The following is a 13,817-nucleotide window of genomic DNA, read 5'->3' as shown; positions in this document are numbered from 1 at the left end:
AGTAGGATTTCTCTTGTACAATACTCTCGGCTCACAAAATACGTAAGGGGTTTGAGGGTTGTTGACTTTCTTACAGGCATAAACTTTTTAAAGCTAGAGCTTAGAATATGAACATCCTCAGTATTTTGTTCATTTCGTCAAAATCCTTTGAAGGAAGCGATAGTAGTTGCCCAAGATTTCTTTTTAAAAATTTGTATTTTACTTTTTGGTTTGTTTCATAGTGATGCATGTAGACCTTTCTTTCTTTCTTTTTTTTTTTCAATTTTCTCTCTGTAAGTATATCGCATTGCTGCTGCATAGATATTGATAAAAGTTGGTGTTTGGATTTTTAAATTTTACTTCAGTTTTTCTTCTCATTTTTTGTTTTGAAATATTTCATGCATACAGAAAAGCTGAAAGAATAACTCCCATGTTCTCTTCACCTGCATTTATAGTTTGCCACAGTTGATTCCTATCTTTCTGTCTACCTCTCCCTCTCACCACCTGTACAGACACACAACCTACAACCCTCCCCCTCCCGTCCTTTTAAAAGTAGTTGCAGACACCAAGACTATTCATTTCTCAACAGTTAAATGTGAATGTACTTAAGAAGTATATTGTTCTACATTACCACGATACTATTAACATATCCAGGAAGTTGAACGTTGATAATATATAACATCTAAATTTTTTCGGGTGTTAATGCCTTTTTTCCATTTTCTTTTTCTGATCTGGAATATAATCAGAGATCATTCAGTTCATTTGGTTATCTCCTTTACTAGGACAGCCACCCGGCCACCTGCTCCCCACCCTCAGTCACCTTTTTTTTTTCCCCCAGTCACCTTTTTAAAAGTTTTTCATGACATTGACATTTTGCCTTGTAGGTTGTGTTGTAGAATGACTCATCTGGGTTTATATAAATTGTTTCTACATGAATAGATTCAGTAATACAGTTTTGTCAAAAATACTTCGTAGGTACATGCACACACATCTTTATTGACCTGCCATCGCATATATAGCTTTGAATATCTTATGTAACTTTTGAAAGTGCTTTCAGCTATCTGTTCATTTAAGTGCTCAGAACATTTCTTAATAATTGAAAACTGTTTGGAGGAGAGCTGTATTCTGAAAGAATTGGAATCAAATAGTAAAATATTTTGTACATGAACCTTTGTAAACTAACCTTGCTTTCAAGGTTGTGATAATAAGTTGTCTCATCTGCAGAAGAAATACTTCACAGAATATTCTTCATTGCTAGCATAACACCACTTCCATAGTTGAAAAATGCGCTTGGGTGGCAATACACTGCCAGTTATGATCTAGCATTTAGTAATGGGCTGGTTCTTGAAATCAAGTGTTAGTTGCTTGGAGTTTAAAAGTCAAAGAATAAAAAAGCTTGGTACTTAGTGCATTATTATAGAGTTATTGTGTCACAAACTGTAACACATTTTGCAAAATTGTAACAAAATATAACACATATAGGCCAGGGAAGTCCTTGACCAGTTTTTTGCGAAGTGCAGTCAGTCCCTATTCCTGTCTTTCACAACTATTGACATGCTTTGCTTTTCTTCTTCTTCTTTTTTAAGCTCTTTATTGGAATATAATTGCTTTCCACTCTTGTACCAGCTTTTGAGGTACACCAAAGTGAATCAGCTGCATTTATACATATACCCCCATATCCCCTCCCTCTGGCGACTCCCTCCACCCTCCCTTGACATGCTTTTCTAATGGCATGTTTTCTTCTTGCTCTGTAATGACGTTGTTATAACCTGGTGCTTATATTAAAGATGTGTTTGTAAATTTGGGTTGAAATGGATAAAAATGCAATAGTAATAGTTGTATTGAAGACAGATAATTCTTTTTGCAGTGTTGTGGAAATAGTATTATGGTTAATCTTTGGAAGCTGAGTAGAAATTCATTTGTTTTAAATTTGGAACGATATCTTTTTAATAGAATGTGAGTAGTTTCTCGTTAACATTTAAAGAATTCAGTTGCTAATATGAAAATTCAGATTTTAAATTTAATTTCTTTTGGTATGAGGCTGTGATTCAGTTTCTTTCTAAACGTTAAGAATTGGTGTAAACATTCATTGTAAATATTAAAAGTTCTTATTAGTGCTGCCGGATGGTAAATATCGAGAATTTCTATTTTAAGTTTTTATGCAATAAGTGAATCTCATACGTCTTGAAAACCTTTTTATAGTGGTAAGAAATCTTTGTCATTTTTTCAGTAAGCTTTTTATGGAGGTATAATGTGCAGAAAAGTGCATGGGTAAGTGTATACAGCTTGGTGAATTTTCACAAAGTGAACACATCCAGCACCCAGATAGGGTTCTCTGTGCCCTAGTTCTCCTCTGCCCCTCTCAAGTGCATAATAATACCCACAGGATCATCCTAGCCTGATTTCTAACATCGATTTCTAAATCAACACCTGTGTTGTTTTCTCTGTTTTTGTTTGTTTGTTGTCCTTCTTGTTTATGTTCACTTCTCTGGTCTTCAAAAGTACTAATAAGGTAAAAGCTGTCAACTAGCTAAAAGTAATGTAATCACTATAGTCACATTATGAGAAATAGAGAAAAAGGTACATCACCAGTGATCCTACCACTATATCAAAACCTCTCTCCCTTTCCATATATTTCCTTCCAGTCCTTTTTACATGCATTTATTTTAATATAGTGTAATCAAAGGATTTATGCACTGTTACTGTAAACTTTTTTTACTCAGCCTGTAGTAAGCATTTTTCATATTACTATGTTTTATTTATTGTAATAATATTGAACAGTTAATGTCTCAAGTGTGTATGTGTGTTTGAAATTCTGTCATTGGATTTTAGCTAGAAGTATTTGAAAATGTGTGTTTTTGATTGTCTGCAGTGATTGGAGGGCCTCTGGCATTTAGTGGGTAAGTGTCAGTAATTCGTAAGGAAGTCTTACAGAAAGGAGAATTGTGCCATCCAAAGTCACTGGAGTCCTCCTGAGAAACCCTGTTATACATTATGTGTCAGTTAATATTTTTATACATAAAGCTATATATTTGTCCATGTTTCGCATTATATCTTTTTTGATAGATCTGCAAAGGATGTATATTAATGACGTATTGGGCATAGTATTACCACATTGATTTTTTAAAAGATTGCACAGTGCCATCACCATGTTTAATGAAAAATAAGATAACCAGTTAGGGTCTAAAAAATTTGTGATGCTTGAAAAGTTGGTTCTGTGATTTCTGCATTAATCTCCCAGTGAGAAATTCTAATTTTTTTGAAAAGTGATTGTAGGAGGTTTTATATTTAAAAACAAAACAAAACAAAACTTGATTCAACAAACGAGATCAAAGTAAAATCTGCTGTATTTGAGTACTGTTATTTTCTTGAGAGGCATACATTTAGACCAAATAGAATATGTAACCCCTTTTAAAAATTAAAAGTGTAGGTCAGAATTAAATTTGAAAATGATAATCCTGTTTAATTTTTTTTTAAAGTAAATCTTATTTAATAGCTTAGATATACTAGAGAGGAAGATCCACATATAAGATTTGGAAATACAGTGATTTATAAATCTATAAATACACATTTGTTTGCTGAGATATCTGTATTTAGGCTTGCCACTGTGTCATTTTAGCCTAGAATAGTCAAAATAAAATAGTGTTACTGCCTCTTCTGAAAGACTCATATGTTTACATTTATATAAAGTAAATACTGTGTTGATCTTTACTCTCTATTTTAAGGAAGGTAATTGGAGATGAAGGTGAAGAAAATTGCTTATAGCACTAGGATCCATGTGCTTACGATAATGCTGCTCAGGACAGACTGGCTTCTTTTAACAAGTTTTGGGGCTTCTCAGATCTTGATAGCCTGTGGTTTACTAACCAGGCTCACATTTCTTATTCCTGTGGATGTTTTAAATTTGAAGTGATGTGAGTTTCAAGTAGGGGTATTTGGAAATGTTTGTAGTTTTCAACAGTGATAATTTAGGTTTCCATCCTTTCACAAAACCATCTGTCCATTTAGGAAATACAGTTTCCGTGGTGGCTTGTCAGGTTCATCAAGTGCTAAAGGAGAGTATACTTGTTGCAATTGCTAGGGCTTTAGTAGCTTTAGTTGTAATCATAGATTTTTTTTGTTGTTGCAGAGGACAGAAACAGTGTTACCCAATCTAGCTCAAGATGAGACATTATTAAAAAGATGGGGATTTCCTTAAGTAGAAGAATAAAGACTAGGCCTCATGGGAACTGGGACTGGGAACCAGAAAGGTATGGGCATCCAAGGTGACTATCTGCCTCTTCCTGTCAGGCTTTATTTATTGTCAGTTCAGTTTGTCTCTGTGTATCTGCTCAATTTCTTTTCAGACCTATTCTGTACTTATGTGGCATCTGGTCCGAACCCATCGGGCCACCCAAATTACAGGTTTCGGGTTAGCCGGTGAAATGGGCCCTTGTGTTATGTGGCTGATCAGTTGTGTCTGAAAGCTTGCAAGATCTGTTGAGAGTTTCACATAAGGAAACTGGGCTGAAAGTTTATAGGATATCTTGGTAGCACATATAGGAGGGGGTACCTAGTCACTTTGATATTTTAAAATGGCTTTCCGGAAGACTTCAAAACTTGAGCCTTGAAGAAAAGTAGAATCACTGTTCAAAAAGGGAGTAAAAGAGCACATCGTAACCGAATGAAACAACATGTACAAAAATGGCCCAGATGGTTCAGAATGTGTTCTGGGAACCACAAATATCTTTATGCCTGGATTTTTTAAACAGTGAAGCAAGAATAGAAGGGTGGCTCTGAGGAAATTTAAGCAGTTGCATGACATGAGGAAATTTAGGGTTTAGAAAGATTACTGTAACAGCTTTTGTGGAAGATTGTTAATAAGGAGTTGAGATTGGAGGCAAATGTGACAAATATTTGGGAGGCAGTCTTCATAGCATTTAAAGACCAATTGGATGAAAAAGAAGGAAGGGTCAAGGTGGAAACAACCCACAAATCTCAGTAGTTTGATAAAAACAGAAGATTACTTCTCATACTAAACTGGTGGGGCCAGGGACTCGACTCCTTGTACTCATTCTGGGATGATGCTAATGTATCAGCCACCTGTTGTTGGTCACTGTGGCAGAGGAAAAGAACTCGAGCAATGGCCCTTAAAGCTACTGAATAGGAACACGTCAGTTCTCATATTTAATTGGCCAAAGCAGATTGCATGGCAACACCTAACTTCAAGGAAAAAAGAAAAGGAATTTTATTATGTAGCCAGAAGATTTGGAAATATTTGGTTAGCAGTACTAATGATGGTCACATTAGTGACTCCCAGATTTCTTAGATAATGTATCTTTAACTGAGATATGAAATTAGGAGAAAGGGCAGGGTTGGTGCAGAAGGAGGATGATGAGTTTAAGAATAAATTCAAGGGTGGGTCCTGTGACCATCAGTGTGCAGTATTCCAGCAGGCACTTGGATCTGGGAATCTAGAGCGCTGGAGAGGCCTCAATTGGTGATTTGGTAGTATAAAGGTGAGTTAGGTCTGGATGCAGATGTATTTACCTCATGACAAATATATAACGTGCTTGACTTGCGTGTTGAGTAGGTGGAGGTTGATGGAGAGGACTGGCTTGAAGCCTCAACTAGACGGCCTTAGGCAGGAAAGAATTGGGTTGGGTAAGAAAGAGGTAAAGTTTTATTTTTATTTTTGCTACTTTAACTAGCCTGACTAGTTATGTTAATAATAATATGTGTAGTTTCAAGTTGTAAATGCAAATATATATTCTTATCTCAGTGTTTGGTTAATATAAATATATTTAGCTGTTATCAAGCTGGATTTGTTGCTATATGTAATTTTTTAATTTTAAAAAATGACAAATATTTATAGAATTACAAATTAAATAGTACATTAAAGTGGCTTTAAAATTCTTGATTAATTGAATGATTAAGGTTGCATGAGATTTGGAATTAGATGATTGGACTTTAAATCTCATCTTTTCCATTTACTAGTTCTAGAATTATGGTCCTAGATCGTATGACCTATTTTGTAAACTAAATTACTGTTGCTACACAATGCATATTTGGTATTTTTCAAATGATCTTTCTTTTTTTAGAGTGAAAAATTTAATGTTTGAAAGGATTGTACATTTATGTTAAACATTAGCTGTGTATTTAGTTTGTGTCTTTTTACTTGCTAAAGACAATTATAGACTTTATTTGGACATAATTATGGGCAAAATGATCCTTTATGAGGATAGTGTATTTTGGAATCTAACATGGTGGATTCATATTATGGAGAAATTGCTTTCATCTGTGCTATGCTTTCTTTTTTACTATAGTCCTGCCTAGATTAAATCTAGTAGGACTTGTAAGAGTCTTTGTTCTTTCAGATATAAAATATGTAAAATTTTGTTTGTAAAATTTTTTGTCTGCAAAATCGCAATGCTGCCTAGCCTGAAGTAGTCTAGTATATGCAAAAGACCTTAATTTTAATTCCAGGTTGTCTGATTGTTTCTGAGACTGTTGTAAAGTTTTTAGTGATTTAAATGCCAGGAATCACATTAGGGAGGGTTGGAAGCAGTTACAAAATTTGAAGTCTTGAGGGTTGGGGCTGTTTTATGAAAAGAGATTTTGCTTATTGATGATGATGCAACAATTGAACATCCATGGGTTAAGTCAACTATTTGTACATTTCACTCAGATTAAGAAGGCGGTAATTTAAATGTCAGGTTTTTAACAAATAAGGCTGTAGGCCTGCCTAGATTTGCCTTAAGTCTTTGCAGCAAATCACCATTAAAAGACTAAGTTCTGCTATTTCATGTCTTAATGATCCTTCGCAACGAAAATTCCTGTCTTCATTATGTAAGATTATGTAAAGATCTAAGAAAGAAATTTTAAATGAAAACGACAAACCAACCAAATGTTTATTAATCCAATTATTTTTCTTTTTATCTTGCAGCAACGCACCTCTTGCTTTTTCTTCCAAAGTATGTTATGTTAAGTTTCGTGATCCATCAAGTGTTGGCGTGGCCCAGCATCTAACTAATACGGTTTTTATTGACAGAGCTCTGATAGTTGTTCCTTGTGCAGAAGGTTGGTATCTCACATGTTTTTTTCAGTTACTTTAATCTCTGTCCTGTCTCTTACTACCATTGGCTTTCCTAGAAATTGGCAGGTAGAGATGGTGTGTATGTGTGAAAGAATGGAATTTAGAGATGGAAAGGATTTTACCTAATAATGAAATATATTAAAATGGTTAATTACTTATGTATATTTGATGTTTTATAGCTAAACATTTAAAAATTTATGAATTACTTGGCTTCTTTGGTTTGCTTTGGCTTTCTGTATTCTATATGCAAGCTGTAAAGAAAGCTTGAAATTAAAATACTAAATTGGTCGAGGAAATTAAAATGTGTAAATAAGTAAGTATTTGCCCCTGTGTATGCAATATTAATGACGTTATTTAAATAAAAACAGTGTACACATTTTGTCAAATGGGGGTTAGGTATTATGTTTAAGAAAAGTATTCATAATTTAAGCTTTAAAGTATTTTCTTAAGGTAGTTTACCTTCATTGTTACTGAGACCATTATTTCACATTCAGTGTTATTGTTTGCTGTGCAACTGGAAGTTACTTTTTAATTTTACTGCCTTTTTTGTGGGGTGGGAGAGGGGAGGGGTTGGTGGTGGTGGTAATTGAAGAAAAGTCATGAAAACCAATTTTCCAAAGCCTCCATCAAGGAAATAGTTGTTGAAGGTGGGAACAAGGCTAAAGGCCTTATAGCAATTTGTTAATTTTTATGAGTTAACCTGCTTTAAGAGCTAATTATTATTAATGCTTATTTTTTTTTTAGTAACTTCTGTTTACAGAGCCACTCACATATAATAGGCTGTGCTGAATTTGACAGTTCTGGTGTGTAATTAACTTTTATTCAGAGCACTGACTATGGCATGTGTACATGGATTTAGAATTGGGTTATTATAGTTTAAATGTCTTTAAAGTATATTTTCACTGGTGGCTGATGGTAACTGCTTTACAACATAAAAATTTTACCTGAAACAATTTAAGGAGCTTTCAAATGTAATGTTTTAAAATCTTTTTTAGAAACAAGGCTAACATTAAAATAATGTGTACTGAACAGTTTCCTGTACTTTCAGTGTTTTATGCATATTTCAGAATGCCTGTTCTGGGAGGTCAGAAACATTACAGTCTGATACATTGAGTACAACTCTTGTTATTTTTGAAGTCCCAGAATAGGACATTTTGGATTTTCTCAGATAAATTTGAAAGTGTTTTTCCCATGCCTGGGGGTTAGAGTGGGGTAGGGATAATAAAATAAATAATGAATATAATAAAATAAATAACAATGAATTAAAGTTAATTATTTGCTAAATCTACCCTTATCTACTAATCTGTAAGGAGACAATGACCCCAAAATTGGAGAACAAGGTGAGAAAAGGGACAGTAATGATTTAGTTATGCATACCAAGTTCATACCAATTTCATACCAGGTAAACTGCATGGGAAAAAGTAAATCAGGTAGAAGGTTTATTAAATGGGAATATTAATTGTATCAAAAAATTATGCCACCAGCAGCACAGGATCTTGTGTTGATTTTAGCTTATTATTGAACTAGAAGGAAGAATTTTGTTAGTGTTACTCTGTTGGAACCTTGCTATATTCCCATAGAATTTTTCATATATTTGAGAAGTGACCATGGTTTGTCATAAATGTTCAAGATTATGGGCATGTAGAGGTTCCTTTTTTTGTTTGTTTTGCTTGATAGAAATAAATTCACATTTATTATAATGGCTTTTGAATATTTTTAATATTAACATTTTGAGATAAAATTTAGCTATTTTTGAACATGAAAATTCAAACATATTTTTATTCTAATTTAGTTGTAGGAATTTTAGACCGCTAACCTATAAAATAATTGGTATTGGAAATACATTCTGATATACAGTTCATTAAACTGAATACAACAGCAATGAATTTATAGAACATGAAGAATGTCACAGCGAGCTGTTAAAAGATCTGATTATGCACTGCAAGCAAAGTAATAATGTATTATTTTATTAAAGAAGATAGCAAAGTGAGTTTGAAATAAATCAAAGGAAAGAGTTCCAGTGGAGTAAGTTCTGTAAGAGATGTGCTGTGGTGCTGTAAGCAGTCTTCTGTTTACTTCACTGATTGTATTCTTTCCTTGATGTTATAGAAACAGCATTATGAAAGAAGTGAGAAAACCATAGAAAAAATTGTAAGAATTTTTTTTTCAGTTTCTTTCAATTTGCTGTTTTTTTTTAATGCAGACAGTGGTATCGTGAGAAGATCCTAAGCTGTTTAAGTAATGTTTGATGTGTAATAGTTGCATACATATTAAGCATTAGCTATTGTTCATAAAACATGCCACTTCAAAATAAAGTATATTTTCATTATACTCGTCCAAATATGACCTCTTTTTGTTGCGTGCATCTCAGATTTCTTTTTATGAATGTTAACACTTAGAAAAAAGATAAGGTCAGACATAACAAGGGTGTCAGCCTAATCATCATTCATAAGTTTATGTCCACATTTTCTGGTAGATGGATTTTGACTATTAATTTGGTTTTGTATGTTTTCTCTATGTGATATTTGTGCATTATTAGATGACTAGACTGGCCAAGGCAGACCTGTTACACTTGCCTGAGTTAGGCATTGTTTGCCATGCCACTAAACCTGCCGTCAAGTGAAACCTTCATTGGGGAAATGAGATCGGAGTCTGAACCGCAGAAGATGGACGCCCTGTCTCTGTTTTTTATTGTTTTACTTTAATTTCATTTCTTTTTCTTTATTTTGTCCCTTTTTTTTTGTTTTTGTTTTTGTTTTTGTTTTGTTAAATCTCTTTCACTTTAACTTGTGAGCTGGTTTTCCAGTTCTTTGTAAATGGTATTCCGTTAAGGGTTCATAACATTGCGTTGCAAATTATATTGGGAGATGCTTAGTAGAGCTCATTCTTAACATAAAATAAATTTTCACAGTAAATTAGGGTACAGTTTCGTAATGCTAGTCTTAATTGGTGTTTATAAACTGATCAGGTACATTTTGTTCCGAAAACACTAAAACACTGATGAGATTCTTAGGAACATGTTTTGATCTCAGTGTTAACATTTTTGCAATTTTCTCCCAAGTCTGCATCTCTCATAAAGACCAGCTAGCTTCTAATTTTCATCCTCCTCCCTTAGAATTTTAGGTATACAAAATTATCAAGGAAAATAAGTAAATTTCTTATAACAATCTGGGGGTAGAGGACAAGAAGAGACTTTTCACTTTTATGAGTTATTTATTATAGAAAACAACATTTCTTTGATTTAAGAACAGTTTTAGTTGCCTATGTGGGGAATGGATATTTGAGAAACTTTTGAATACTTACTTGCCTGTGTATTTCTTTGGTTGAATTTTTTTGTTGAAAAATGTTCAGAGATTACTAGTTTCTAAATGAATTCTGAGATTAGGATGAGTGAGAGACATTGTTTTTTGTCTCAGTTGTCTTTGATGAGTACAGTTTGGGACAAATGCTAAATGCTTAGTTGTTTTATACTTTTATATACTCATAGCATTTTCAGGGTAAATTTGGTAGAATTCTATGTTGGAAATAAGCAATGGAACTTTTTTCTTTAAGTAGCATTAATGGTAATTAGAATAAGAAAAAAATATTGTGCTTTTAGTTAGACTTAATACTTATAATAGTTTATTATACTGTGAGAGGCAGTCAGAGTCAGACAACCTACTGATACTATTTTTAAGCCCAAAGTGAAAGACTTTATTATATTAAGTAATCAACTTTTGGCCTGTATTGAATACCCATTTTGTTTGTGTGGCCTTTCCACACTGTCTTGTGTGGTTAGTTTTACTTTTATTTGACAGGTAATATTAAATTGGGGACATTGCTAGATTGGAACTCTTTATTTGTTTTTTAGGTGCATAAATTAGGGTAGTGAAGCATAGGATTTGTACCTCAGGAACTCAGTTGATTTATCAAGATGTGTTCAGGTTTTACAAATATTTAAAAAATAATACTTATTTTTAACAGATAAAACAGGTCTGATAGCAGTGTGAAATAGTATAGTATATATGTGAGTATACAGGTACATGTCAATGTTAGTAAAATAAATGCAAAATAAATTATTCTTATTTGATGTCTTCAGTAGGGCCTTCCCACCTTTTAATCTATGCATGTTGAAAATCTGTGCTTATGCAGAATTTACTGAAATGATAAAATGACTTTGCTATTGAAATTAGTAAATTAAGATAATACAGACTTAGATGTTGCAAAGTTTAGAAATAAGTAGGCGTTTGCTAAAGCTAATAAAATGTAATTTTTGTATTCCTATAAATAAGGTGTAACCACTATTTACAGCAAGTTTTAAAATTCGTTTTGAATTCCATCCATGTTTAGAAATATATTAAGATAAGTTTTTTTAAGAGATTTGTCCCTGCACATCTTCTTGTATTAAGTAGACTTTTTAACACTGAAACCCAGCATGGTGCTTTTTTTGAAAATTTACTCCATATGCTATTTTCAATTTGGCATGACTTTGTACAGTGTGTTTTAAATTACTTTTGAAGAATTTATAGTGGAAATGTGTAGCTAAATACCACATAATTATGAGTGGTTCCTCTGAAATTGCTATACGTAGTCAACTTTTTAGAAATTTTTTTTGGGGAGGTTGGGAGAAAGAAAAAAGGTGTGAAAGTCACAGTCCTTATCAAAATTAATTGATTAGAATTCAGTAATTAAATGTGGCAAATTGATGGACTTAAGCAGAGTAAATTTTCGTTTTTTAGTTGTAGGGATTTCTTTTTCTTCTTAGTGTCTAGGATTATTTTAAGATTATTGTTGTTACTGTTAGGCAGTTAGGATGCTTATAAGCAAGACATTTAGGCATTAACCACCCCTCTTCAGATAAGTATACATAAATCAGTTCTAAAAGTCAGTAATTTAAGAAATTTCCTGAGAGTAGGGAACTTTTTTTTGTTAGTCATTTTAAAAAATGTTAGCAGTTTCCCAAGGCATAGTCTTTGGAACTGGATTCTTTTAGTCATTTCTGACATTGTTGGTGAGATGCCTTATTAACTGAATGGGTGTAGGCTTCCTTTTCAATTGAAGCTGATTATATGCGGTAGGCTTTTGTGGGTTTTTGTTTGTTTGTTTACTTGAAATTAAATGGAATCTATTGGAAGGTTAACAAAATTGTTTGCATCACAAGTAGGTAGTTTTCAATTAACAGAATAGGGACACTCAGGAACAAATTTCAATTCGCACATATTTGTTTTTTTCTTTTTCTTTTTTTTGACTAATTTGGTTATTTGCCATTTCTGGGGATTAAACTTTAAAAAATGTTCTTCTTTTCTGTATCTGATGTTCTGTGTGCTATTAGTGATGCAGCCAACACGAACGGTTGTCATGTGTAACACAACTTTCGATCACCGCGAAAACACCGTCCTGGGAAAGCGTCCATGCTTGATATCGTTTGGTTCATGAACATTAAGTTTCCAGTACAGGTGACCCATAGCTCAAAGTGTTAAATAATTGTCTACATTATTCAGTTTTTAAAATAATATTCCATTAATGAGATTGTTAGTCTTTGAAGTTTTGCTCACTTTTATTTTTCCTAGTAGACCAGGGTAAAAGGAAAGACTTAAGTTCTTATTTAATCTTTATACGGATCTGATAGATAGATTCATTTATTATTATTATTTTTTAAGTGCAAGGGTAATTGTAAAATCATAGTATAAAGTATGTGTGGTGTTTCTGCTTTCTGTAATGTTTGGAACTTGCCTCTGCAGGTAAAATCCCAGAGGAAGCCAAAGCCCTCTCTTTATTGGCTCCTGCTCCAACCATGACAAGTCTGATGCCTGGTGCAGGCTTGCTTCCCATACCTACTCCAAATCCCTTAACTACAGTAAGTATGATACATCCTCTCCTGGAGGGGGTGAGCAAGTTAACTGTGTAATCAGTTGAATAAAGAGCTTAGAAAGTTTGTTTTTGGTTTTTTTTTTTGAAGAGCTTAGAAAGCGATTTCTATTTTAAATAGTTGTTTTTTTAAATATCAAGGATTCTAAATGTCTGCTTAATTGTTTCCCCATGTTGTCAGTGACTTGAACTGCCTTTTGGATTGCTTATGAAGTAATTGGGGATTCATTTAAATTTGAGAACTGAAGTATATTATTCATTAGAAAATCAGTTATTGAAACTCAGCATTTTAGATAGCATGGGGACTTGGAGAATCTAGGTAGCTATATTTCCCAGTTCAGGAGGACTAAATCCATTTGAAAAATATGAAATGATTTACAACCTTGGTAATGGGAAAAATATATCTCCGAGAAGCATTTGTTTGATACTGAGAACATGTAACGTGGTAAAAACATGGCAAAAAATATTTTTTCATTAAGCAGAATTAAATAGTAATTTAATACCTCCTTTGTGATTTCCAAGTGGTGTTAAAAAAAAGATTTGCTGTTACTGGGTTCTTGGTTTATATAAAAGATTCTGGTCATTTATTTTAAATAAAAGAAGAGTCATTTTTCTTCAAAAATAAACTCAAGACAAAATACAAAACTCACTTTAATTGAAAGTTGTATTTAGCTTTGTGGTACTGGGTTATTAGGGAGTGAACCAATAAACTTTATAGTTAATTAATCCAAATTATAAAAGTGGTTTCTGAAACTTGGATGTGCAAAATTTTAGGAGTTTTACATGACATTGTTCTACTGGAGACCTGTGTTGTGATCCATGGGGGGAAATGGTTTTTAATTTAATATCTGATCATTTGAATTGGACTTTCTAAAAATTTTATTTTGGGTATGTTTTGGTATATTTTAAGATTAAT

At 33.0% G+C, this 13,817-nt stretch overlaps 1 protein-coding gene across 3 annotated transcripts in view; it reads left to right on the top strand.

Annotated features, from left to right (window-relative positions):
- SREK1 (splicing regulatory glutamic acid and lysine rich protein 1) overlaps positions 1–13,817 on the top strand; it is a 42,193-nt gene that overhangs the window by 1,024 nt on the left and 27,352 nt on the right. For 2 of the 3 annotated variants that reach the window (XM_057742141.1, XM_057742132.1), the window contains exons 2-3: positions 6,905–7,038; positions 12,775–12,890. In XM_057742141.1, coding sequence (XP_057598124.1) covers positions 6,905–7,038; positions 12,775–12,890 — 250 coding nt within the window. Of the gene's footprint in view, positions 1–6,904; positions 7,039–9,290; positions 12,490–12,774; positions 12,891–13,817 lie in introns of those variants that run through there. The other variant, XM_057742150.1, reaches the window with a different exon arrangement.

The sequence above is a fragment of the Hippopotamus amphibius genome, chromosome 1 (assembly GCF_030028045.1).
Source record: "Hippopotamus amphibius kiboko isolate mHipAmp2 chromosome 1, mHipAmp2.hap2, whole genome shotgun sequence".
Classification (NCBI taxonomy): Eukaryota; Metazoa; Chordata; class Mammalia; order Artiodactyla; family Hippopotamidae; genus Hippopotamus; species Hippopotamus amphibius.
This window is presented reverse-complemented; position numbering and strand designations above follow the sequence as displayed.